This window comes from Sphaerodactylus townsendi, linkage group LG10 (assembly GCF_021028975.2).
Source record: "Sphaerodactylus townsendi isolate TG3544 linkage group LG10, MPM_Stown_v2.3, whole genome shotgun sequence".
In the NCBI taxonomy this organism is placed as follows: Eukaryota; Metazoa; Chordata; class Lepidosauria; order Squamata; family Sphaerodactylidae; genus Sphaerodactylus; species Sphaerodactylus townsendi.
The window spans coordinates 30,840,560-30,868,497 of record NC_059434.1 but is presented as its reverse complement, the minus strand read 5'-3'; the positions used below and the strand labels follow the sequence as shown (position 1 = coordinate 30,868,497).

The following is a 27,938-nucleotide window of genomic DNA, read 5'->3' as shown; positions in this document are numbered from 1 at the left end:
GAAGGTTCCTTTCATTGCAGAAGCTCACGTTTTATAAAGTGGAAGATAGGAGCTCAGAGGACCACAATGGCTAGACAGAGCAAGCCAGCAAATACCATTTTTAAAAGCCCCCAAAGTCCTCTAGTGGCATGGGAGAAAATGGCAGCCGTTGCAGCAAGGAAAATAGTGCCAATATATGCAAAGGTTTTAGGACTGCAATTTTTCCAGAAAATATTGACTCAAACCAGACATGGCATAGATTGCAGCAAAGCAGGAGAAAAACTGCCGGAGTGTACAATTCAGCGACTATGTCATATGAATGCTAAAAAAAACCCACCACAACCCAAACTAGATGTCAAATTTCTGTGTAGTAGCAACCTAAACATAATGTCCTTGACAGAAAGATCCTCAAGCTTGGGCACAGTTTGGGATGAAGACCATTTCAAAGTCATACTGCAGTCAACTTAGGAAGCACATTCTCTTATATCAAGCAAAAAAAGACACTTTTTCTAATCTCTTTCTGTAGGTTTGGTTAAAGTTGGATCAAACCCATGACTTATGAACCTGCTTGAAGGATACTGCAGACAGCTGGGTGTTGTGGTTTGCTCTGGGAGTAGGGATGCCAGCCTCCAGGTGGCACCTGGGAATCCCCACACATCACATCTTATCTCCAGACTGCAGAGACCAGTTCCCCCGGAGAAAATAGGTGCTTTGGAAGGTTTCCTAACCTGGATATGGAAACCCGACCCCTCTCCATCCCCTACCAGTGGCCAGGGGGACCTGGCAATCCTGTTTTGAAGTGGGAACTATGCTTTTCACTATCCAATGTAGTAATGCACTAAGGCTGGACCCAGCAGCACCATTGAGTAGAAACGCTGGGATCGCCTTAGCAGGACTCCACGGGCCTTCTGAGGTCGCGACCGCACTCCCCACTCCCCTCATCCCCCCCCCCTATGAGTCACGGGTCATGAACTTTATCTGGCTCAGTCACCGAGGCGTCCCAGACAAAGGGACAAATGATCTGCCCCCCCAGGTGAGGATTGAGCTCCAGACAGCTGATGCTCCCTCTCCGCGATGACGTAGCATTGCCAGGTGAGATCATGCATCACATGATGATCTCCAGGTCTCCCCGGTCTCCCGCCATTTCCCCTGCCCACCTCCTTTACACGCTTCCCACAAGGAAACCCTAATACAAAGGTGCGAGAGACCAGCCTGGGACAGAGTTGTCAGGATCACGTAAACTCGCAGCTTCCCTGTTGCTGACAGCTCTCCGCCAGATGAAACCTCCTCCGGCTTCTAGCCTATTCCTTAGCGGCGATGCACTCCCTGCGCGGGTTGGACTACAAGCTGGTGCCGTAAAACCCGGGAATCCCCTCGAACCTCCCACCCTGCTCACCGTCGCCTGGGAAGTAGACGCTGATACTGAAGTCCGGCTGGATCGGGCGATCCAGGGGACCACCGCTTCGGTGCATCACGCCTTCGTCCTCTGGATCGGCTTGCATCCAGAGACACGCTGGGCCCTAGGACACTCTCGTCCGGACGGAACACCCGGTGAGAGTATGCAGGAGCTTGCAAAAGCAGGGGCTTATGACAAGCACGTTGGCCGAACTGAAAGCAAGTTAAGCGAAATCACGGCAGGGTCCCCGTGAAGAGAAGGGAGCTAGCAAATTGGTTGAGGAGATTGAAGCTCAGTGTCCATGGTACCCAGAGGGGGACATTGAATCTCTTAAGGACTGGAAAGCATGGTGCGACTCTTCACGACAGAGCCTGTAGCGCTACGATGTCACTACTACTGGCGTGGAGACACCGTTGTTATATAGCCATCCAGCCTGCAGACCTATAACCCTTGCTGTAGGCCGCCCTCCTTCGATCTTTCACCTTCAATTTCAACCCCGGAATTTTCTCTATCCACTAAATTGGGCGCTTCCTGTCCTCCTTCTGCCCCTTGCTCCTTAGCCCATTTCAAACTTCTCCTCATAAGCGGCAGTCAGCCGCCCTCCCTTGCTCCGCCTTCATTTTTTCCGAAGCCATCTGCACCTCCGTCCAATGCGGTAATGGCGCTTCGGGTTTCAAAACTCTAGGCATTATTAGCCCGCGATCTGCAGAAGAAAGAAACCCTGGCCGGAGGCGATGCCGATATTCTTGCATTGTGCCCTCATCCATTTCACAGATACCGAGGGGGGGGGGGTGCGTCATTGACGGGTTAATGCAGTCCACCGCCACTTTAAGCTATATAACATCCTCACTTTCGAGTCTCCATGAAAGCGTCATGCGAGGCAGTAGGGAATCCACTAGCCCCAGTACGCAGAGGCATGCTGGAGAGCAATCGTGAGGAATCACCTAATGGTTCGGGACGACTGGAAAACCACCTTTAAGCATGCTCCTGAGGCCCGTGCAATTTGTGATCTGGGAAAGCGAAGTTCCGCCAGCAATGCATCAGTACGTGGGAGCCGCCCGGGCGGTAGCCTACACAACCAGCTTCAGCTTTACGGTTTGATGCTTTCGGCCAACCCCAGCGTATCAGATTGTCCTGCCTGAGGCCACCCTCTACGATTAAGCCTCTGAGTGAATTAAGCCTATAAGGCATTTGTATCAAAGTCCCCAATGCCGCTGTACCAATAGCCCAGAGAGTTTCTCCACCATCCTGGCGAAAACCCCCAAAGAGGCCCTATGCGGAAGTTTGTGAACAGGCTCCAGGAGGCCCTCAAGAGGCAGGTTGACAACGAGGAGGCCCAGAGGCGAGGGAACTCCTTAAAGCGCCCTTACCAAGGAGAGCGCCTCAGCTGAGTGCCGCAAGCGATCACTGGAGCTCTAGGGAAGGAACCCCGAAGCTGGCCCGACATGCTCAAAGCTTGCCAGGATATCGGGTCTTTAAGCCCATCAAGCTGTAGCCTTCTAGCCGCCCGCCCTCTCGCTGCCATGAGACAGCCCGAGGACCAGATGTCTCCAATTGCGGCAAAACCAGGACATTTCGGGAGGAATTGTTAGGCTGCCCGGCGGGGGCCTACAACCCTGGCGGGAGGGTCTGTCTCTCCTCAGAGGGCGAAGACCCCCCAGGAAGAGTCTAAGACCGGCGCCTCCCAATGCCAGCTGGGGGAGGCTCAGCGCCAGGCATCTCCCACAACCGGAACCAAAGATCCGCACCTCAAACCCCTTCTCGGGAGTTCCCATGAGATCTTAGCATGCCCCAGCTCAGTATAGTGATCCCATCCCACGAAGACCATTGGGCTGGCGGTCTTGCCAGCTTACCCCCCCCCTTCTGTCTATGCTTCCTGCTCTGCTAACCCCTTCTACTTCAAAGTCACCATACGCCACCAATTGCTCCCAGAGAATGGCACGCATTTCTAAAAATCTCTGCAGAGTCCACAGTCACTGAATTGCAAATAGAAAGAAATGCTGGCCAGGAAGAGGGACTGCCGTTTTGAACCTCTCCTCAGAATGCCCCATAGCCAATCTACAGGACACAATGAGGGCGCTGGAAAGGGGAAGATGCTTTCGCACAATGGCCTTAAAGCCAAAGTCCTTTCTTCTGTTAAGAAGCAAGAAGCCCTCCCCTTGGCCCCTCTCCAGCTGTGAGGTTCCGACCAGATCTCATAGCCTCTGAGCCTGTGCAAAGCCCTAAGCTCAAAGCTCCCAGTGGCAACAAATCATGCGTTGTTACCCTCCAGAGAGCAAGATCTCAAATCCAGAGTGTAATCCTCCTCGTTACTTTATATGTGCTCTGGTATGCCTGTGTATGTTCTGTATGTCTTGCCCCCCTTTCAAGAGACCCCTAAAGTTTTTTCCCCTCATAAGAGGGATTTTTTCCATTAACTTCTAAGCTATGCTCTTGTGCTTCAATTAAAGTTTTGCTCCTTCTGATTATGTGTGCCAATGCCTTGAAAGGCTTAAGCCCATTACAGCATCCGTAGCATTTAAGCGTGGACACAGCTTCGTATGCGTGCTCCCCTAGGATACCGATGGGACCTACTTCAAAGCCGCCTCCATCTTAAGTTTAAACCTTCAAAACTCTTCTTCAAACCTCACCTTGAGAACCTTTTCCTTCGTCCATCTGAGCCTACACTGCCACATTGGCGTTGGCGCCAGAAGTGTTTTCATGCTCCCACATTTCCCTGGGGTTGAAGCCCCCCCTGGCTAGGGTCGCGGTGCCGGGGTCTCCCAACTCCACTCTATTCACAGCCTCCGCTGTGAAGGTGGGAAGCGAGCTCAAACCGGCCAAATTCTCCTTACAGGGGGGGAAGGTAGAGCTGACTTCCAAACCCTTCCCCGCCTTCTTTTCTGCACACCCTCTCCTCTCTCTCATGGGCTGGACGCTTTCCCACCTCTAGATCTGGGATCTGACAAAAGGTTTTTCTTACCAAGCCCTCTCAAATTGCTACGTGTGATCAAACCTCAAGCCCAGGAACTGTTTTTCTTTGCATCTTTCTCTAAATCTTTCCTATGAATGCTATATTTACAATATGACTATAATTGTGAATTGTTTTTTTAGAAGTTGCCGACCTGGTTGTGACCTCTCCCTTCTCCTCTAAGCCTTCGGGCAATTGGCTGCCTTATAGTATGCGCCTTGCGTGTTGCAAGCTTGGCCAAAACAAGCCAAAGAAAGGGGAGTAGTTCCCCCCCTATTGACCCAATCAAGGTCTCATCCAGCAGACCATATCAAAGTGCTCTTCTCTATTCTCTATCCAAAATTGCCTGCCCCCCCCCCCCACTCCGGAGACCGAGACTTCTCCATTGTCATCTATAAGAACTAACTCAGCCAGCTTGCGCCAAAACTCCCTGGGGGGAAAAGCGTGCAGCTTGTTTTTTTCTCTTCTATACAGGGAGTCCAGCTTCAGCCATGCCAGGCCAGCCCCATCCCGGAGATGGAGCGGGGCCTCCCCTGGAGGATCCGACCCGCCCAGCCCTGTTGAGAGAGCCCGATCACCCCCCAGCCTGGGCCAAGATGGGAGGGACCTCTCTGGAACCAGTACACCCATTCTTCCACTGGAGATCGCAACCCCTCGCCCTGCCCCAGGGGAATGGCAGCCTGGAGCCAGCTTTAGTTCAAGCTCAAAGGTTGGACGCTAGCGTGTCGCTACTCCCTCATCTACAGCCATACATTCTCCTCTCCCTCTCTACCCCGCCCCTGGCTGGAAACTTGGAATTGCAGCCAGGAACATTCCCTATTCGTTAACCCTTGGAACTCTCCGGCTGTTTCCAGCCCGGCTTGAATAATTGTTGGAACACGCCTTTCTCTCACAACCTTGCTTTCGTGAGAGTCACTGAACTTCTACAATGCTAAGAGACTATCAGTAGCTCTCCCTAAACAACTTGAGAAACCCATGGACTCCTAGCGCCAATGGCTCTGTAGCTTTGGTGGTCAAAACAGCAAAGAGCCATGCATTGGACAATTATGCAAACCATCGGCTGTTTGCCTTCCAACTCACCCACATCTAGCCTATGTACTGTTTAGCTATGTTTATTGTTTCATTTTATATGATGTAAGCTTCTATCTACAAACATACGTAATGTCTTTGTATATATTGTTATAGCGCGAATGTCTGATGCCTTTGCCCCTTGCTATGACCATTGGAGCCGACCTCAAGGGGAATTGTTGAGTACTATGACCCGACTGATTATTGAAGTTACTGCATGCCTTAATTTTTAGAAGTTATCGTTATTTGCTGTTGTTGCATTCCAGCCTATCTGCCTGCCGGGACTCTCTACCGTCTCACCATTGTTTGCATCAGGCTTCACCTGCAGGCAAGCACCGGTGCGGCCTCCGCCCCTCCCTCGACCCCCCCTTTTGCGAGATGACATGGCGGCTCTAGCCAAGCGAATTATGTTTCCTGCGACTCCCCTTATTGGGAGTCCCGGTTTGTTCATGTAACACTACAAGACTATGACCCGTTCTGGCCTGTGCCCTTCGCGAAACCTATCAACTCTACCTCCACCGCTCTGGATGCCACAGCCTCCGAGCAGCAAGAAGACTTTCGTCAAAGCGACGCGAATAATAGATTACGCTATTGATTGCAATGATGTTTGCATCGCAAGGTTGTGAAAATAATACGTAATATGTGTTGCTTTAATCTCTCTGATAATTAATTGGATTCATATGAAAGTCGCGAATTGCAGGAGGTTGTATCCTAATCTGAAGGTATGATGTTTTGCCCCATTGGTGGTCCCAGCCCTCTGGAGCTGGCTGCGGAGGATGGTTGAGTGCTATTGTACAGCTCTGCATTGGTTTAATTGTATGCCTCATTATGGATCTTGTTTGGTTCAATGTATGTCTAATATTGCCTGTAGCGTGTGTAAAGCCCTCAATTTCTCTTACCCATAACCAAGTTCTAATGTTACACAAACGCTTTCGGTCAACGACCAGGCGGCGGAGAGACAAGCGTCCCTAAATCACCCATAGCATTTCGGTCCCCTTCTAAAATGTGGAGGAGATGTAGTAATGCACTACTTGTGCTGCTTACCGTGGTAGAAACGTTGGGGCCATGCGCTTGGACCCACTGACCTTCAGTGCTACCGCACCCCACTCCCTCATCCCCTATGAGTCACGGTCATGAACTATCTGGCTCAGTCACCCGAGTCCCAGACAAAGGGACAATGATCTGCCCCCAGGTGAGGATTAGGCCCAGGCGCTGATGCTCCTCTCCGCACGTAGCAGCAAGGGGAGATCATGCATCAAATGATGAGCTCCAGGTATCCCGGGCTCCCGCTCATCTCCCGACCCACCGCCTTTACAAGCCCACAAGGAAACCCTAATAAAGGTCACGAGAGACCAGCACAGGACAGAGTTGTCCAGGATCAAAGAATCCAGCTTCCTGTTGCTGACGCTCTCCGCCAGATGAAACCTCCTCCGCGTCTCGCCTATTCCTTAGCGACGACCCTGCGGGGTTGACTACAATCCAAGTGTTTAACATGGAAGAGGTGACTGCAGACAGTTCCTGTAGTTTGTTCGTGCTAAGGAGCAATGCTTGCGGGGCTCTTGATTGTTTGCATACATTTTTTGTGAACCATTAGAATGAACTCCGCTCTGCATACCATCTCAGTAAGTAGAGGCTGTGGAGCTTCTTTACACTGGTGCTGTGAACAGAAGTATGTTGCTTCATGTAGGCATCACCTTTTGCACACATGCTTTGTTCCTCTGCTGGGAGGGAAGGCTAGACCACCATTAAACAAGAAAAGCCACAAGGGAAGCGCTCCTCAGAAGTGTCTCCTTGAAATACTGGCCAGCTTCTTTCTCTGCTTACAGTTCCATTTCGGATAGCCACTTGGGAAAAGTCTAGTTGACTTTGTCTTAAACCAGCCCAAAGGTCAGGTACTCTTTATGAAGAATTGGGTTTGTTCCAGTCTGCTGTATTCTCTTTGCACTGGTTTGAAATTTAGGTTGAGCAAAGCAATTGTGTAACAGACCTTAGCTGAACAAAATAGGTCTGGACAGGAATTCACTTACCCAGCATTTCCCATGGAGAGTTGCCAGTTCTTGAAAGAAGATGCCAAAAACTGTTATAAAATGCTCATGTACCTCATGTTATTTTAATACTGAGAAGTAGGATTTCCAGTTCTGGATTGGCAAATACCTGGAGATTTGGGGAATGGGATCTGAGAAGGGCAGGCAGGGGAGGGATGTAAATGGGACACAGTGCCACCTCCCATGCAGCCGTTTTCTCCAGAAGATCTCCAGACACCATCTGGATGTTGGCAACTCTACTGAGAAATAATTAAAGACTATATCATTTCCCAGTAATATACTCTGGGGGCCATAGTGGTCCATTGGAAACACAAATGACAGCTTAATAGCTCCTAGGTCAGTGATGGCCAACCTTTTTGAGACCGAGTGCCCAAACTGCAACCCAAAACCCACTTATGTATCTCAAAGTGCGAACATGGCAATTTAACCTGAATACTGAGGTTTTAGTTAAGGAAAAACTATTGGCTCCGAGGCACGCATTACTCGGGAGTAAGCTTGGTGGTAGTCGGTGGCTTTGCTTTGAAGCAACCGTGCAATGCTTTGAATGGGTGAATCACGACCCCAGGAGGTTTTACTCAGAAGCAAGCCCCCCCCCACATTACAAACTCTGTGCATGCGTGCCCACAGAGAGGGCTCTGAGTGCCACCTCTGGCACCCGTGCCATAGGTTCACCACCACTGTCCTAGGTCCTGGTCTGTAAGCACTTTTCCCACCATGGAGCTGCTTCTGTGGTAATCACAAAACAACCTCCCCCTTCCCAGTGAGCTGATGCTACCCCATCTGGGCCTGATCAGTCTGAAAGGGCTGCCCTTGAGCATTGCATGCAGAGGAGGAAGCAGTAACCACCTGGCCCCTTCATGGTGAATGAGGGAGAGGCACCTGTCAGATTCTCATGCAGTGTCTCGCCCTCATTCACCATATTTTGTAACATGCTAACTGATTGACTGAAAGGTTTTCTAATAGCATACTTGTACTCTGCTTTGAGTCTCAGTAGGAATGCAGGATTTATAAATGAAAATAATAAATAGCCTTCCTTTTTTAAACTACTTTGCTTTGTAATTTTTGCATACAGCACAGTCCTTAGGAGAGTTACGCCATTTTTCATTTCAATGAATTTACACTGGAGTAAATCTTCATCGGATTGTCCAGTTCATTCTTATGCTGTGCTTTTGTTTTTAGACTTTTGGTGGTTTGTACAAACATAGTGCTATTACACTGGTAATTGAACGTCCCATCCTGTTGATGGGATAGATTCGCTTTGGGTAAAGTGTCTTAAGTCCAAGTAAGAAAGGTTGAGTATAAATAATGTAAATATTAATAAATAATATGTTGTTTTCCAAGTCTTCTCTTGGAAATTACAGAAAGACTGATCAATTGTTCTTGTATCTTTCCAAGTTTAAACTTTGTTCAGCTTACTGCATGCAGAGGATTTCCCAAAAAGCTGTTTTGCAATTCCTGAAGCCTTCCTACTTGGGCAAGCATATCCAGATGCAATTCAGGAGCTTATTTCCACGGCACAAGCTTGACCAAATGCTTACCCAATAAAAACTAGACATATTGCAAAGTGTCTAACATGGGCTTGTTTATCCTTTGCTCCATTAGGAAATGCAACGTTTCATTAAGAACTACAGATGAAATTATGCCAGAAGGGTGTAATTTACTGTGTGAAAGAGCCATCAAGTAGCCTCTGGTGTCTGGCAGACTCATGAATTCATGAACTCCAAAATGTCCTACTGTTAACAGCCTTGCTCAGGTTTTGCAAACCGAAGGCCATGGCTTTCTTTATTGAATCAATTAATCTCTGTGTTACAATGGAGTAACGAATTAACTTAAGTAAGCCCAAAGAAGCTCAAGCCGATACAGAATAAAATCAGAGAGATCTTTATTCAGCCAACTGCAGGCAAGACAATATCAGGGGAGCCACACTAAAATGGCGGTGTGTTCTCACTTTTATAGTATTAATGACAAGCTACATCAAAATGGCAGCAAGGAATACACCCCAAAATGCCCACATCATCAATCAATCACACAAAAGGTGGAGATTTCCCCTGTTCCCACAGCCCTTTGGGGTTGTCCAAAATCCCCATTGGAAGATGTCAGTATTTCACTCTTTGACGTTACATGAACCCAAAACCCTTGTTCCTCTTATCATGTATGTTTCAAGTTGCCCTATTTCTCAGACAAAGAGCCTGAACTTTCTCATAGGCTTTCCTATTGTTCTCAGGAAGAGGGCAACTTTTAAGGTATCTCTTGGGTACAACGGGATCTCAAAAACAGTTTAGTTTGCACATTTTGTATAATTGTGAACAATGGGACCTTTTTGGAGTTATTAGGCTATGCTAGCAACAGGAAAGAATAGGTTTAAGGCCTGCATGATTTATTTGGTCAGCTGCATTATGGTTGCCATCTCTCCATTATAGGAAAAATAATGGAGGGAAAGAAGAAATAACCTTTCTTGTTAAATCCAAAACCTTTTTCTCTTTCTCTACTTTCCCTTTTCTTTCTGTCTACATTCTTTTCCCCCTCTTTTCTGCTTTTTTTCTTCTGCGCCTACATTTGTTTGGGCCTTCCTCTTTCCCTGCTGGCTTCTTATATCCCACCTTATGTCTCCATGTCCTCCTGATGGCGCTAAAGCAATCCACAGGAAGTGAATTAGACATCAAAATGAGTCTGATCCATCCAGTTCTTGGCCATAGTGTTAAAGCTATTGTGGTCAAGCCTGTATGAATGAGTGGGTTTGGATATTGATCTAGCTCAAGGGCAAGATAATTAAGTGGTCCCACTGGGCTGACAGTCAGAAGCTGCTTAGGCCAAACCTCAGTGATAGTGATGCAGAAGCCAGGAGGTAGCGACAGGCAAACTCAGTGGGCAGGTCTAAGCCAAGTGCCCCTACACTACTGGATCTGGCTCTACTGGGCTAAGGTCATCCATAGCTACCGGTAGCCAGCAGGCAATGGTCTACCAGGAGCTTTCAAGGGTTAATCAGCCTCTGTGTTCATGTATGTTTAGAAAATAATTATAAGTCTTTGTGAAACAGCAAAAAATGAAATACAAATAGTCTATATTTAAAGATACTGATCTGCTACCATGTAATAAGTAATGTCAGAAACATTTAACCATATGCCATGTCCCTAAGACCTTCATTTGACAACTTCTACTGTGATGGACACTTGCATTTCTGGTTATAAAACCCTTTGATTATTCCAGTTACAGAATCCTTTGATTGACAGGGAGTTCAAATAGAATTCTGAGAATGGCAGTTGGAGAATTCTGACAGTTAAGGAATGACTTGGAGGGGAGTGTGAGCTTGGAATCGGGTGTGTCAGCTGTAAGCTGTCCAATGCCCTGCCTACGGAATGACAGATAACTATTGCCCACATTCTTAAGAAGGTTCTGCCCTCAGCAAAAAGTACACCCTAAATTCAGCAAAAAATGATTATTTCAATGTGATGAAAATAATTAGATATACTTATTAAACACAAGGGGGCAGCAGCCAATACCAAATGTCAAGTTTTTCCATTAAAAGCCATACCATTTTTCTTAAAGCAGGAGACAAATCTATATGTCTTTGGACACCTAAGACTTTTTTTTTTGGCATTGTTCTGCTATCACTGAACAATGGTAAGAAAAAAATATTAGACCCAAGCACTTTGTGCAATTATTTACAGAAGGTATTGGTCAAACTTTAATATAGGATTCTGATCTAGGCTGTCTTCCGTGAAGGGCTAATGTTGTGATAACGATGGTAGGCTGAAATCTTAAGAACACTTTCCCAGGAGCAAGTCCATTTGAATTGTACAGGTGGACCTGCACAGACCTGTTTACGATTGTTCCCTCAACTATTATCTGTGTCACTTTAAGATTAATTTCATTCTCTCAAGTCTTTAGTTATCAGGAAGGTTAGCTTTTCATTCATTCAAGTTATTACCAACTGCCTAGAGATATTACCAACTGCCTAAGATTCATTTCATTCTCTCAAGTTATTACCAACTGCCTAGAAATAAAAATGTCCTTGTCCTGCTCTTTTAACAGAGACTCAATGGGATGTTATTTAGAAGGTAAGGGAATCACGGAATTGTTTTATTACATTCTTGGTGGGCTTTGTAGACACTTTAGTGTGAATTTCATGTAAATGTTTGTGTTCTGCAATTTTCCAGACTGTACTAGTGAATATATACCTTGCCAAAAAGGTTTTCCCTGACCTGGATAGCCTAAGCTGGGTTGATCTCATCAGATCTCAGGAGCTAAGCAGGGGGTCAGTTGTGGTTAGTACTTAGATAGGAGTCCACTAGGGAATATGCAGCGGAAGATGATGGCAAACCACTTCTGACACCTGCAACTTGACAGCACTTTACATATCTACACACAACTATTTTAACAGCACTTCTTTCCTATGTCTTTGGTAGCAACTCAACCAGCTGGAGTTGGCAGATGACTCTTATGCATTATCAGCTGCTAATTTTTACACACCACACTCCTGTCAGTTGATTTCTTCAGAGCAGGATAAGATAGTTGGGTCTTCATGAATAGGATAATAAAATAGGTGGCGCATTTTGGCATGTTGTTATTATCATCTGTAAATTGGTTTTTAACCAATTGAAAGTTCTAGTAGACTAACTCACAATGTATTAGTTACCTTGGAAACAATCCTGTGCACAGTTATATTATTTAAAGCCCATTAACATCAGTAGAATTTAAGACACTTAACTGAATATTCCACTAACAGTGTGAAGAAAGTGAGGAGGCAGCCTGAACTACTGAGTTGAAGACAGAAGTGCCATTCTTCCTTTCCTTGTAATGAACACTTCCAGAAGAGGGCTGAGGCATCAGGATACCATTAGCAAGCAAGAATACACCCCTCTCCACTTCCTTGCACAGAGGAGGTGAAAGAGATGCAGTTGCCCCAAACTTTACTTGCCCGTTTTTTTTCTAGCAAGATGAAGCCCTGCCAGAAAAAGTATTGAGAGTAGAGCTGACAACAAACGATATGGGGGGGGGGGGGGCCCTTTAATAGTGGCATAATGTATGGAAATAAGCAGTTGGAAGTTTTCATGGCACAGAGGTAAATACAGAAATGTGCATTTTTAAAGCCAATACAGCAACAAACCAAAGCAAGGGTAAACTTTCCCACAATGTCAGTTCAGAACAAACATTGCATAAGCTAGTGGTGTATAAATGTGCTTCCATAATGTTGCAACCAGGCATAGCTGGAGTCTGCTCTCTTTCACCCAATTTCAATTCACAGACTATTTTATTTTCTCCTGGCACCGGAAAAGCAGACATACAAAAAAAGATGGCACAGAAGTAGCTGAGTCAAAAACAATATGCTGTTTGCCAGAGTAGGATCCCAGCCAAACTGACTGTGGCCCTGTGAGTTATATTAGGGAGCAAAGTTACCAATTGATCAACACTCTGTTTGGCTGCTGCGCCTTTAACACCAACAAATTGAAATTATGTGTCTACCTGCAATGTTTTAGTTGAACTCTCAGGATAGGACAGTTCTTGTTTTCTCCCCAGGAGAGAAAAACACTTGGCCAAGCTGCCAGTTTATCTGAAGCAGGTATCAAGGCGAATAATCTGTGGCAGCAGAAGTTATAATTTTATTGCATGAATTGATCTGCAGCAGCTAAAAACACTGTCCATTTTTCATTGCACCCTACCTCATCAGCTCTCTCATGTTGATCACACATAACAGCTCTGTTAAAAAATGGAAAACTGAAGCAGCTGCTGGGGAAGGCAATAGCCAGACTCCCAGGGTAGATTACTAGAAGCTGTCATATAAATCAGACAGCCCCTGTTTTACTGTCCATTCTTATATGAACCTGAGAGCAGCCTTGTATTTGTGGTTCGTTCTCCTCAAATAGAACAGATATTTTTTTTCATTCAAAATCAGAGCACAAAACAATATGCCTAGTTGACGCAAATCTCCAACTATGTATGTGTAAAGTGCCATCAAGTTACAGCTGACTTACGGTGATCCCAGCAAGGGGCTTTCAAGGCAATTAAGAAGCAGAGGAGGTTTGCCATGGCTTTCCTCTGCAGAGTCTTCCTTTGAGGTCTCCCTTCCAAGAACTGTCCCTGCTTAGCTTCCAAGATCAAATTCATACAACACAACAACTTTGAACATGCAGAAAAGAACTGATTTGCAGAAATCCCCCAATGAGAGCCCCCCATCTGTTCCATGGCATAGGGAGTCATAACAGAAAAAGAACAAGATTTTTCCAAAGTGATGTGAAAGAAAGAGAGAAAGAGAGAGAGAGAGAGAGAGAGAACGAACGAACGAACGAACGAACGAACGAACGAACGAACCTTGCCAGGGCTTACAATAGTTCAGTAATAGGCAGCACCTCTGCAGAGTCCCAGGCAGAAAAAGATATTCCCACAAAATGATATTTCACAGCTGGAGATGCCACGTATTGAACATCTTTTCCAACAATGCTTCAGCTCAACTACTAAGCTGCAAACCTTTCTAAGGTGGATTGCAAACCAACACCTGGAAGCAAGTAGTTTGTGATGCTATTTTAAATTTACTTAACATGATGTGCATAATACCCAGGCCATCAACAGATGAACAGTTGCATTTTGCACTAACTAATTATCTTCAAGGTCAGTCTCACAAATGCCAAGTATGGTCAGTAGACTGTGCTGACAATCACTCAAGAGTCAGAAACTATGAGGAAGGCAAAATCGTCTGATGCTAAAATGGTAAATCAGGGCTGGATAATAACCACCAGGTGGCAGTATGACCAAGAATCCACAAAGGGGTTTAGATTTGCATCAGTTACAGAAACTAGTTGGAAATGAAGCAAAGATTGATAGAAAAGGACCCCCATGAACGCACATGATTAGGATAGGCCTTTTGACGTTTCTACCTGCTCCTGTGCCTTTAATAGTAGCTAGGTCTTCAGTTTTCAGCACAATAGCTTTGTTTGATGACTGCTGAAGATTAAGCAGTTGTTAAAGGCACCACAATAGACTGGGTTGACTTCTTCTGGAAATTTGGTGATTTTAAGGTATAATTGCCAATTACCTCTCACTGCCTAGAAAATGCAGTTTTCCTGTTGCAACTGCATGTAATCCCACAAAAATATAGGGTATGTAACCTAATTAAGAGACTGTTTTTACAATGACAAGAATATATAGCTTTGATTTAGGGATATGTGTTTGGAAATTCTCCAGTACAAGCCCCAATGAAACCTGTTAATGCTTTGTTTTCATTTGTATATATCTTATTGGTACAGTGCCTTTATGCCAAGGAGTGCAGGGTGGCACATGCAAAATAAGGCATCCCCCACCCATTTGGTGCTACGCCACTGGCACCCCCACCCCTTAACTGAAAGCCATTTTAACATTTGTATCAGACAGATCTATCCAAATATCAGCACTTGGGAAATCATAATGTATCGAATGTCTGGCCTATAGGAAACATCCAAGGCCTACCTTTAATTCCTTCCAGTGGCTCTGATACTGCCCTGGTGCATATGGAACATCCTTGATCTCCTGCTTTGGGGAAGAGGGTAGGAAGACTTTACATTCTTCTCCCATGAGTGAAATGCCATGCTGCAGTGCTACACCTGCACAGATTTTAATGCTACCTGTGGTTTGCTTAAATCACACTTTGCATCGATGGTTAGAAGCTAGTTTGCAAACTCTGCTTTCAGCTTAAGTTACCAAGTATCTAGAGGAGCAAAAAATGCCCTGTCAGTTTAACAGATGCTTATTTATGTACCTCAATACCATGAAAAGTTTCAGCTGCCCATTTTCATACATTAAGCTTCAATTATAGGGAAAGGACATGTTTTCTCCAGGCTTATTGGCCACTCATGTTTAACCATCAATCATGTTACACTTCTGCAAATGTGACATTCTGCCATAGATATGTTTAGGAAAGAAAGGGTGGAGAGAAATTTCACATATATGTGCAGGGTGGGGGTGGGGGTGTGTGTAAGGGAAACAAAAGTGTGTCTGTGTGTGACTTATTAACCATAGTTGAAGTTCAGGAGATCTGCCAGCAATATTAAGAACTGGGTCCAGCCAGCTTTTTGGCTTACAAAAAAGGAACAATTCCCTTTGACCACCCTATCCTTGGGGTCACAGGACATTTATGTCTAAAAGCCAACTGGGTTAGAGGCTATGGCAAGCAAGGGGGTTGAATGAAATTGAGGGGGAAAGCTGGCTGCCTACAAGAGGCCCCAAACTTGCTTAACTCCCATAGGGTTACCAGCTCTTTTCAAGGCAGAGCGCCTCTGTTATAACTTATAACAGTTGCAAGACAGGTAAAGAAGCCTCCCCACCACCAAGAAGCCCCCATTTGGGCTGAACGGACTTAGGCTGCCTTTTTGACAGGATACGTCTGAGGGCCAGACCACTGGTGTCATGCCAGCAGAGACCAGGGTCTCCCCTGGCTACCCCCACCCCCCACCCCGCTACACCAGCAGCAGCGGGGGGCCTGGGATGCTGGCATGGTGTCCAGTGTCGCATTCCAGTGCTGTGGAGGACCACAGTCACTACACACCTGCGAAATAGCTCCACTTTTGGAACAAGTGCTCAAGGAAGGGCAAATCCACCGGCACAACCGCACTCTGCTCCCATGAACGGATTTACCCCACTTTAGATGAGGCCGTAAATGGGATAGCTTATCTAGGTGTAACCCATATGCTAAGAATGGTATGACCCAGAAAGGGGTGGAGTCTGAAAAGAAGCAGAAGACTACAGAACTCATGAGGTTGGAGGAAGCAAGGCTACCAGGCTGGGACCTTGATTGAATTTTATAACCCTTAACACCTTGTTTAAGGGGTTTTGTGTATGTAAATGGTGAGAGTTTTTCTGGGGACCTTCAACATCTTGAATCCAGTTCACCCAGCCTCTGGCGTCTTCGTGAGCCAACCACCAGCAGGAAGAATGGACTTGGCATTATCAGTCTGTAATTAGAAGGACTTGGAATGAAACTTGAACAGGAGCTTGAAGTGTTAAGTTAAATGTTAATGTTTGATAATTGTCATATGTTAAAGAAAGTAAGCCATTTTGTTTAAAAAATTAGTTGTTGCAAACTTCTTCCAAGTTCTGCCCCACAGAACCCACAAGCTGAGGTTACATAGGCAGCTAACAGCATTACTTCCATCACTAGCATTTGCAACCCCTAGCATTCATGTCCCATGTGATATTTTGGTTCTTCCCTTTAGTGTCTATCAATTCTTCCTCTTGCTTGCTTCCAAGGTTTTTTAGCTTGCTGTGAAGAAATAGTCTTGTTTTAAAGAAAAAATAGTTACTTTCAAAGTTTAGGAAGAATGTTCATCTCCAAAACACCAAGCAGTTTGAAATGTGATCTGAAAGTAGCAAAAAGTCAAGGGGCCAACAACCTGTAGGGAAAAAATCTCCTATCCCTTTAATAGAGGCTTACACTTATGGAAATGAGTATGTGAACAAAGGCATGTCTAGGGTAAGGCAGGCAGGGTGTGTGCCCTGGGCATCTCTTGAAGATGCCCAGGGCCCTGCATTTGGCCACCCAGCCCCCTTCCCCCAGGAACTCCGCACCACCTTGTACTTGGCAGAAGTTTGCCAGCCTCCAGTAGCTAGCAGTCTCACATCCTAGTGCTGAGTTGAGGTGCATGGCTCAACACTGGGCTCCATCTCACTGGGTCCAGCTTTAAACTGTGAGCTCAACCTCAGAAGCTCCACCTCCAAAGCTACGTGGACTTTAGAGGCAGAGCCAACAGTTTAAAGTTGGTCCCGGCCGGGCTGAGCCTGCAATTTAATGCTGGACTTGGCCTGGTCGGGTCTACCATTGAACTGTGCACACTGCCTCTGAAGTCTATGTGGACTTTGAAGGCACAGCCCACAGTTGAATGCTGGGCTTGGCCTGGCTGGGTTTAGCATCAAACTGTGGGCTCTGCTTCCAAAGTCTGCATGAACTTCGGTGGGTCATTCAGTTGAACACTAGATCCAGCGAGGTTGCAGGTGAGGGGCGTGGGGAAGAGAGGGGTTTTCAATGCTTGCCCTAGATGCTGTTTTCCATGTGAAGCTTGAATGGAGTTAAATAACACCATGTGGTACATAACATCCTATTAAGCCTCTGGATAGGTAATCTTTTCTCCAGACTGTTAGCAACATTAATACAGAGGCATTCCATCCTTTACTCTTAAACCAACGCTTAGTTAATCATCCTCCAACATAATTTTGTAAAACTTGTTACAGAAGTATCAATCACATACTCACTTTTCAGGTTTTTTTAAATCTGGAGGTTATCATGCCAGTTGAGAGAAGGTTATGGATCTGAGGTAACTAGCTTCCTGGAGGAAAGAAAGCTGTCCTTCCCAGAGGTGGGATCCAACCAATTCTCACCACTTTTCTAGAAGTGGTTACTAATTTTTTTCTGAGTGCCAAGAAGGGGTTACTAAAGCAACCTCCCTGCCCAATAGGGACTGGAAGTGCGTGTGTGCGGCAGTGCCACTGTTTGAATCCCACCACCATCAGAACCTGTTATTAAAATTTTTGGATCCCTCCACTGGTCCTTCCCCTTTGAGAGAGGGTTAATTTGATTTTAGTTACCAGTTGATGTTATTTTCCTCCATGCTATATGGAAGGCTTCAACTGACTCTATGCCATGAAAAGCTCAAACCATATTTCTACATATTATGCCTCTGTTAAAGGGACAAAACCTGTTGGTAACCCCAGTTGTCAAATCTTCTGATTTAGTATAAGACAGCTTCATATATTCAGTAGCGGTGATATTCCCAATGACTACAGTTCTAAGGACACTTTCTTAATAACATGGTTCCATTAATAACATGGGACTTACTTCTGGGTAGACCCACTGAGGTGCTTTCCCAAAGTAATTTCCTGGCTATAATCCAGTCAAAAAAAAACCTTGAGCATTTTAAAAATACTGGTGGTGATGGGTTTTCCAGGCTGTATGGTCGTGGTCTGGTAGATCTTGTTCCTAACGTTTCGCCTGCATCTGTGGCTGGCATCTGAATCTGAAGATGCCAGCCACAGATGCAGGTAAAACATTAGGAACAAGATCTACCAGACCACGGCCACACACCCCGGAAAACCCACCACAACCAGTTGAATCCGGCTGTGAAAGCCTTCGACAATACATTTTAAAAATACTTTGAAAGAGTAGAATAACAAAATATGCATTGATTTTTCTTCCCGTGGCCTATATAAGAATAAAATTGAAACAGCGCCATGATTTTCCATGGACTGTATAAGTTGGTGAAGTAGACAAGATACTTCAAAGTGTGTGGCCTTCCACATCTAGTCGTGCCCCTTGCCCCCTTGGTCAATAATATCATGCTGAGCTGGGTTGATTCACTGGGTCCAGGAGGTAATAATAAATGCCTCTTTGCATAGAGTTGTAATTCTGGCTGCTTTAAAAGAGGCAGTGGTGACACCATTCCTGAGGAAGTCATCCATGAACCCCAATGACCCGAACAAGTGCCTCAGTAGGCACTTGTATTCTGTACCTTAGTAAGTATTCTGTACCTTAGTAAGGTGTGAGTGGGTTGAGGTCTTGGAGGAGGTCTTGAAGGAGATAGATTATCTAGATCCATTTCAGTCCAGATTCAATTCTGACTTTGGGATGGAACAGCCTAGGTTGCCTTGACCTTTGCTGGAACTTGGGGGACCATAGACCTATTGGTTCTGCTGGCTTTTGATATCACTGACCATATTATCCTTCTGGAGAGACTGGAAATAGGGAGCACCATGCTTTGTGGTTCTGCTCTTATTTGACCTTCTTGACCTTCAGAAAATGGTGCTGGGGGACTTCTACTCAGCCCTGTTGCATTTGTGCTATGTGGTCTTGAGGGGTTACATCTTATCCCTCATGATATTTAACATCTATATGAAACTGCTGGGAGAGGTCATCTGGGGATTTAAACTGAGGTGCCACCCAGCTCTATATCTCCTTAACAGCTAAGCCAGGTGGGTCTTCAAAAGTGCTGAACAGGTGACTGGAGAAGGTAATGGGATGGATGAGTCCAGAAAAGACAGAGGTGCTGTTGCTCAATGAGGAAGCTACCTGGGAACTGTTCAGTCATCCTGTTGTAGAGGGGAGGGTGTTGCACTCTTTTTAAAGGAACAGGTTTATAGCTTGTAGATAAGACCAGATCCTGGCCTATGGTTAGAGGTTCAGGTCACCTCTGTGGAATGTACCACCTTTAATCAATTCCAGCTGGTTTGCCAGCTATACTTATTCCTCAAAAAGTGTGGATTGGACACAGTGATCCATGGTCTGATCACATCCAAGTTAGATTACTATAATGTTACGTACTCTATATGGGCTACTTTTGAAAAGGGTTCACTAACTTCAGTTGGTCCAAATTATGGCAATTAGACTACTATTGGAGTCTGTTACAGGGATTGTATCACCCTTGTGCTGAAAGATCGCAGATCTGTTTACCCACCTGTTTCCAAGCACAATTCAAAGTACTGGCTCTTATCTCTGAGGCTTTGGAACCAGGATACATGAAGGATTGTCTCCTCTCATAGCATCCAACTTGCTAGTTAAAATCTGTTTCTCAAGACTTGCTCTCTATGCCCCCACCTTCAGAGGAGAGGTACATGTTGCCTATAAACTATGGCCCCTTCCGCACACGCAAAATAATGCATTTTCAAACTACTTTCACAACTGTTTGCGTAGAGTTGGGATTTTGCTTATTCAAAAGACTTTTTTAACTTTAAAAGAGCATACCTGAAAGCAGTTCTGAAAGATTGCATTATTCTTCAATGTCTTGGCCGGGAATGAGCCTACGTGTTTTTAATACTGTTTTTTTTTAATTTTAAGCCACCTCAAGTAGGACTCTGAAAAGGCACCATCAAAATAGTCTAAATCAGTGGTTACCAACCTGGGGTACATGTACCACCAGGGGTATATGCCAGAGCATTTGCAAAACAATTATGTAATGGGTTTGCTAATTTGGGGGTACAGTTTTATGGAAATAGGTTGTGAAAGGGTACATGAGTGAAAAAAGTTTGGGAAATACTAGTCTAAATAAACTGTTGTAAATAACATCACCTGATAAATAACAGGCCATTAGAAATAAGCATTTTACTTCATTTATTCTGAGCCCTTCTCCCCAGCAGGGCTACATTGTTTTCCTTCCCTCCATTTTATCTACACAACACCCCTGTGAGGTAAGTTAGGCCAAGAATTTTGGATCCCCCCCCCCAAAGGAATAACATTTCCACCCTAAGCAGTTTTACCTTCTAAGCCACTGAATTTAAGGGGTTCAAAAGTATATAACTCTGCTTAGGCAAACAGCCCTCTGTGTCCCCCTTCCTCTAAAAATAAAGTGAGAGAGCAATCCTAAATGGACTTACCTCAGTCAAAATGGAAATAAATTAGCTTAGACTGGAGTAACTCTATTTAGGATTGCACTGTATGGGGCCAGTTGTGAGCAAATCTACTCAGAAGTAAGTCCCAAAGGAAGTAGGATTGTCTGGAAAAATATGTCTCGCCTTTTTTAAACAGAGGATTAATGTGTTGGAATGGGAAGCTGAGGGGTTTTTTTGGCATGGTAATAAATAACATCCCATTTATCTCTGTGAAGGTGTAGGGGTGGGGGGACTTTTTTCCCTAGAGAGCTGGCAATCCCTGACTGGGAGTACTGCGTGGGAAGCGAAGGAAAAGCACACTTTCGTATGGATCCGTGCATGTATAAAGGCAAATATGTGCATATTATATATTTGTATGTTATAACACAGTTTCTGAAGAAGATTTTGAGTGCAACTTTGCAGGTTTGCATCTGTGTGGCAGTGGAGGGCTCTTGCATGCTCAAATGTCAGGGGTTTCTGCATGACATATGTAATACATATGGCTACGCAATGTATAACACAGATTATGGGTATGTTTCTCTGGGTATGTTTGTACTTTCAGTATGTTTGTACTTGTACTGGGTATGTTTGTACTTGTGCTCAATTCTAAGTATATTACTCAAGAACCACAGAGTTCAGTAGTGCTTAATTTGATCACATATGATTACAACCTTTATATAAAAGATAGGGTGGGGTCGTTTTTGTATTTACTGCCTTGTTTCTAACACAGTTTTTGTTTGCAATCCATAGTGAAGAAAACTTTCAGAATCGTATATATATAATCATATATATTCCCTCTAAAATGCCTACAAGTAAATTAGACTCCAATGGATTTTTAAAAAATGAAATCCTTGCCATTGGAAGGAAAGGAAGAGAGGAGATCCCTCCTCCCAATCTCCTTGCACCATAACCATGCACACCCCACCCGTGCTTGGGACAAATAAAAGAGCATCGTCTTGGAGAGTTAAAAGATGAACGCTCTTATATCTCAGCAAGCCTCCGCAGGGAAAGTGTCAAGAGCTTTCCTAAAGCAGCTAATAACTTCTGTCTGGCTCTCCATTGTTAGTCTGAGCAGAGATGCAACGTTAGAACTCAGAAGTAAAAGCAAACATCTCCTCTTAATACGCCATAACGCTTCCAGCACTCTCGGCCCCATCAGCCCTGTCATATCCACTTTGCATGTGTCCTTTCGAGCTTTCATTGTCAGCCTGAACCTGCACCTCATCCCAGCCTGTCCTGGTCGAGACACAATCCTCCGACCGAGAGAAAGCAGCAAATAAACAAGGCGAGTTGGTTTAAAAGAAAAGTTTCCTTGCAGGTGCCCGCAGCTGGCGGTTAACACAGACAGTAAGAGGATCAACTCCATCTCCACTGGCTGGAGAGAGAGAAAAAATAAAGCTCTCACATTTACTATTCACAGTTTAGTTAATTTGGATGATAACGGTTAGTTTCTAATCCCATTGTGCAAGAATGAATATACTGAAACCTACAAGCAGTCTGAAAGAGTACCTCTGGCAAGCAGGACAGCCCTCCGGAGCGTCCCCTGGCTGAACTATGCAAGGCACGCAGTGTTGTGTGTGTGTGTGTGTGTGTGTGTTTTAGAACATTGTATGGAGTTGTTTAGTTACCCATCGGGTTGCAGACAAAACAGAACGCAGATAAAACATCAAGAGGCCAATTTTTTTTTTAAAAAAAGTACCGCCACGAGATAGGAACCCGCGTTTGCACTCCCTTCAGTAAAAAAAAGTAACCAAAAGCGAAGCAACGCTTAAATAGTGTCATTTGCAACATATAATTAAAATAATCATAATTAAATTTGGGGAAATGTGTACTTTATAAAGTGAGTAAGAATGTTCGCGAAAAGTGCCCCTGAAACTATGATGCTGAAATCACTAGGACGGCCCTAATATTTCTCCACAGCAGGCACCGTTTCCAAGAGAGAAGTATCAACGTTTTGGATACGCTGGCACGCATCTCCAAAATCCACGGGATATCCCCCCTACAAACGTGCAAAGCAGTGTCACATTCCAACGTACATTTGCGATTCAGTTCGGCCACGTGTAATTTAGGCTGGTTTGGGGGCGGGGGAGGTCCCCCTGCCCCAACTTAAGGAGGTGCCAAGTCAACTTGCAAGAGCCACCGAAATGCGCTCCGAAGCTTTGGAGAGGCAAGGAGCCCTCCTCTTCCCCCCTTTTAAAGCTAATTTCCTAACGTTCCTGTGGCTGTGTTTTCGATATTTGTCTCCTCAGGCCTTTGAATGCATAGCCAGCAACTTCCCCCGGCTCCTCGGTTCCCCCTCAACCCCCCCGCGGGACAACTTTGTTGCCCCCCCGAAAAGAGAATCCCTTTGCGCTCTTGAGGCGAGAAGCGCGGCTGCCAGAACAGGGGCCCTAGGAAAGAAAGTTTAACAATGCTGTGAAAATATGTTTGCAGAAAATAGACAATTGTTGGATTAGACGTATTCAAGTATGAAATAATGCCTTTTTGTGTAAAAACTTCAGCAATGTGCGTGTACAAAAGTTCCCTGTGGCAGTTACTTGCTCCCTTTGTGAGCGTTGCGCTTTGGCGTCTCCACTTGGCGCATTTCACTCCCAGCCCCCTTTTAAAACGCGATTGTTTCTTTCTTTCTAATGACATTTACCGGATCAAAACATGCTGTTAATTCGATCAGAAGGCTTTGCCCTCCCTCACAATGCCACAATAATTTCTCCTGAAGTTTGTTAAATTGACCAAAATTAGGCAAATGAATAGGGAGCCTGTAGGCGCCTCTTCTCGCAGGTGACACCGCATAAAGCTCTCTCAGACCAGCTGCGATCCTCTTTTTCTTTCGCCCCCTCTTTTCTTTGACCCGCATTATTAAAATTTAGGCCCAATGAAACCATTCACCCTTTTCAATGGGACATTTTCCTATAGGATAATAGGCTACAAATTGAGCCTCTCCAAAGGGGGGGGGAGGAGGGAAAAATAACAACCTCGAGACACACACCCGCACAAAAAGGACTGTCGTGTGCCAAAGGGTTCAGAGAACCTCCCTGGGTCTGCTGAGGGGAGGAGAGAAATTTTAAAGGGTGGTGGTGGCGGGGGGGGGGGAATCTCGTGCCAGCCTCTAGTCCCCACACCTGCTGGGGTGTCCCCGCCACATAAAGCGGGAGAAACAAAAAAGCCTCGCTGCCACCTCTCATAAAGATGGACGTGTCACCAAGTCGTGTGAGAAAAGCCGGAGAACAAACGGGCCCACTCCGTCTCCAAGGGCTCTTCCTTGAACTGGGCGGAACAGCCTATTAAGGGCTTACTTAATTACTTTAATGACTCTGGACAGGCTTTAAAATGCAGTCATTGCTTGGGCAGGGAAGGGGGACGGGGGGGCCCTGGGATTTGTAAACAGGCGGTCGTGTGAGAGAGCCCGGCCAGGCGTTTTGGGCCTGAAAGAAGGGAGGCCTGTGTGCTCGCAGGCGGCCTGCGCGCCACTGCGCTCGCCTCTCGGGCTCTGCGCGGCCTGTTGCCATGCAAATGCTGGGGTGGGGGAATCACGTGTCCTTTGAAGGGCCACGTGGAGTGACAAAGCTATTCCAGCCCCCACCCACCCCCTTTCCTGAGAGACCCCCAAACATACACACATTTTCCAAAACTGATCTTTAATGCATGCCTCCCCCGCCCCTTCATACTGCTTTCCCTAATCCTATGGATTCAGCCAGGCCCTGAATATCCACAGGCACCCCCCACCCCCCACCCCACCCTTGCCTTGCCCTCAGCAATCATGGCTTTATAAACCGCCCGTGCGAGTCAGGTCTCTGCAATCTAGCTGGGCCGCTGGAGGAGGGACGGTGGGTGCCTTCTGCTCCGCCCGCCAGGATGGCCTCTAAACTGAAGGAGCGGAAAGTAAGTTGGGGATTTGCCTTGCGCGTCGCGGCCGGGCGCAGCCTCCCGAGCGCCTGGGTCCTGGGGAGGCATCAGCCAGCCCTTGACACCGCTGAAGAGGCGCCCCAGATGGGCAGCGAAGGGCTTTCATGGACAGCTCCTTGAACCCTGCAGAGAGTTTGGGGAGGCACACCCCCCCCCCCCCGTGCCAACAGGGATGGACTAGGATCCTGGGAACTGCAGCATCCCTGGCTTCTTGTAGAACAGACCGCTGGGAGACTGCCCGTCGGGGGTTGGCAAAAGGGCAGGTGCCTGGGAAAGTCATAGGTGAATTAACGAGCAAATAAGGGCCCCGGGGCATTTTGCGTTTTGGTGCCGTGTTCCTTTCCACCCTGGCATCATTGCCTATTTTCTGCTGTATGTGTTTTCCAGAGGATCCCGGTTTCCCACAAAGTGATCGAAAAAAGGAGGCGGGATCGGATCAACCGGTGCCTGAATGAACTTGGCAAGACCGTACCCATGGCTTTGGCGAAACAGGTAGGTGGACCCGCTTAGGAAACGTCACCTCTGCGCTTTGTCATCTGGGTGCAGGAGGGCAACCATGATCGCAGGAAAGCTGCTTCTAGGCTTTCCATGTGCGGGGTAGGGGAATCCGGAGGTGGGATCATGATGATCGCAGTTGGCGACCGGTGCATGAGGTACAAGAGGAAACAAACGGACATCGATCTGCCCTGTTCCCCGCAATGCCCTCGTCACTCACACTGGATCCATAGGAAACCTTCGTCCCTCCGTCCAAGGGAAAGGTTCCTCACATCTGTCAATGTATGTTTTCCAGAGTTCCGGCAAGCTGGAGAAGGCGGAGATCCTCGAAATGACCGTCCAGTACCTGAGAGCCCTTCATTCTGCAGATTTCCCTCGTGGGAGAGAAAAGGGTAGGCGCGTCATTCCCGGTTGTGCGTTTTCAGCACTGGGCATGCAAATGCAGAGAGAAAACTCTCCTTTTGACTGCTGGGAAAGGAACAGGGTGGCTTGAACTTTCATGGGTGGCTCTAATTTTCACCTTGATCTAGAGAGGAATGGGAGTTCCCTGGCTAGGCGTTGGGGAGAGGGGGATAGGGAATCTGCCTGTTAATGAATATCAACCATTGCAAGCCAAAGGAAAGGAAACCTCCCTGGTTAGGAGCAATTGCTCTCCTGGCTAGTGAACAAACCACCGGAGATAGCTGGCTACTGCTGGCAACAGAACACTGAACTAAATGGTTCTTTAGTGTGATCCAACAAGGCTTATGGAGATAAACAGTCAAATACTGAATGTTGGAAACCAGTTCATTATGGCACTAGAATCCTCTTCCTCAGATGCTTGATCTGACACTGATGCATACACTCACAATACACACACACACAGTTATCAAAAACGTCTGCTGTATTCAGTTTGTTCTTAATCAGGACTTGAGGCTCTTCCCAGTTTGGATATTATCTGGAAAGAGAACTGTTCCAGAGGGTAGCTGGGTTCCTTTGTTGCCGCAAAGATTGTTTTAAACAGAATAGACAAATTGAAACAGGTCTGCTCCGATGATCTATTTAATGGGGCTGACACTAATTAATTACACTGTAATTATCTTTTTAGAACAGTGATTGTTAATGAATGGCCTGCCTTTTCTTAGCATGGTTACAGTTGAGCCTGCATAGAAAAGTCATAAAGCCTCACATTTCATGGCCAATAGCTCCTTAGAGATCAACAAAATTGGAGGGGGGGGGGCATGATCTTTTGAGAGTAAACACTCTCTTCATCAGATATAAGTAGGATGAAGGAACATATGACTATCAAAAAATCTTACTGGTCTCCAAGGTCCTACTGGACTCTTCTGCAGACTGGAACAACCACCTGCTGAAACTACCTTTCCTTTCATGTCCTGGTGATCCTACTGTTTACATTTTTTTTCTCTAAATCAGTGGATATGTATGTTTGCCAACCAAGGATAACATTCCTTACATCTGTTGAAGTATATTCTCGTTCACAAAAGCATAAGCCACAACAAACCTGTTAAGCTTTAAAGTACCCAAATGCTACATTTGCTTTACCAGACTAACATGATTACTTCTCCCAGTTAAATAATTTGCCTTCCATTTAGTTGCTTGGCTCAAAGTAGATTGCTGTTGCCAAATGGGAGACTGACTTTTTCTTTTCTTACTTCAGAGCTATTAGCTGAATTTGCCAACTACTTTCACTATGGCTACCATGAATGCATGAAGAATCTCGTTCACTACCTGACCACAGTCGAACGAATGGAGACCAAAGATACCAAGTATGCACGGATACTGGCTTTCTTGCAGTCCAAAGCTCATGTTGCTACTGAGCCCATCTTTACCTCCCTGGGATCTCTCCCGGACCCAGACTTCTCCTACCCACTTCCGCCAGCACTAGACTGCCTGGGTCACAGCCCCAATGACTCCGTTTTCCAGCAGGGCTCTGGACAAGGGCCCATCACGTGGCACAGCTCTGCAAGAACCCCCCCTATTCCTTATCTTCCTAATACTGCTATGCCGCTTTCTAGCCCTGGGCAGCAGCGCAGCACTTTCCTGTCATCAGTACAAGGTCTGGACCGCCACTACCTCAACTTGATTGGCCATTCCCACCCTAATGCATTCACCCTGCCTGCCAGCCAGCATCCATCTATGCTATAGCCTGCATCTGGGATTGTCAACTCATTATCCAAAGAGGGTCCCTGTGCCTTTAACAGCTGCACAGAGAAGTATATGGATCTTGTCTTCTGAATGCTATAGTGACAAAAGGAACCATATCACCAAAACTCTTCCAGCCACGTCGGTCTTAAAGGCACAGATGACCTTACAAAGCCAGGTGGTGCTAACCTCACTGGTACACTGCATATTTATATGATCTTAAGAGCAAACTAGCCTGAACCTTAGGATCCTGCCAACAAATGTAGATAGATATGAAAATAATGGTGGAATAAATGGAGTGAAATAAAAATGAACCACTGGTCAAAGGTCAAATTGTGGCCAGACTAAAATATGTTTGCTGTTTTTATTTATTCAGTGTCCTGCTGCCTTGTTCTTCCAGATGTTTACTTGTGTTGGCACAAATAAATGCAATATGCCCATCTTGCCTGTTTTCTGTTAAGTTTTGCTGGGGGGGTGGCAGGATATAAATTGAATAAAATTTTATTAGCTAAGAATTAATTGGGCGTGTGTTATGAGTATGTCCACTTACTATGGCGTGTTGGTTAGCAACTAAGACAAATTAATTTTACACTATAATGTTTATTGAAACTTAATCCACTTACTATAATTTTTTCTTCCT

At 45.8% G+C, this 27,938-nt stretch overlaps 1 protein-coding gene and 1 long non-coding RNA gene across 2 annotated transcripts; both read left to right on the top strand.

The window, feature by feature from the left end:
- Positions 1 to 956: 956 nt before the first annotated feature.
- On the top strand, positions 957 to 6,803 carry LOC125440365. Its single transcript, XR_007245678.1, has 3 exons — positions 957 to 976; positions 2,691 to 2,694; positions 6,566 to 6,803. It is a non-coding gene; the product is annotated as an uncharacterized LOC125440365 (long non-coding RNA).
- Positions 6,804 to 24,545: 17,742 nt separating this feature from the next.
- On the top strand, positions 24,546 to 27,648 carry HELT (helt bHLH transcription factor). Its single transcript, XM_048509804.1, has 4 exons — positions 24,546 to 24,637; positions 25,049 to 25,153; positions 25,452 to 25,548; positions 26,814 to 27,648. Exons 1-4 carry the CDS (start codon positions 24,611 to 24,613, stop codon positions 27,299 to 27,301), a joined length of 717 nt encoding a protein of 238 aa, XP_048365761.1. The 5' UTR covers positions 24,546 to 24,610; the 3' UTR covers positions 27,302 to 27,648.
- Positions 27,649 to 27,938: the final 290 nt, after the last annotated feature.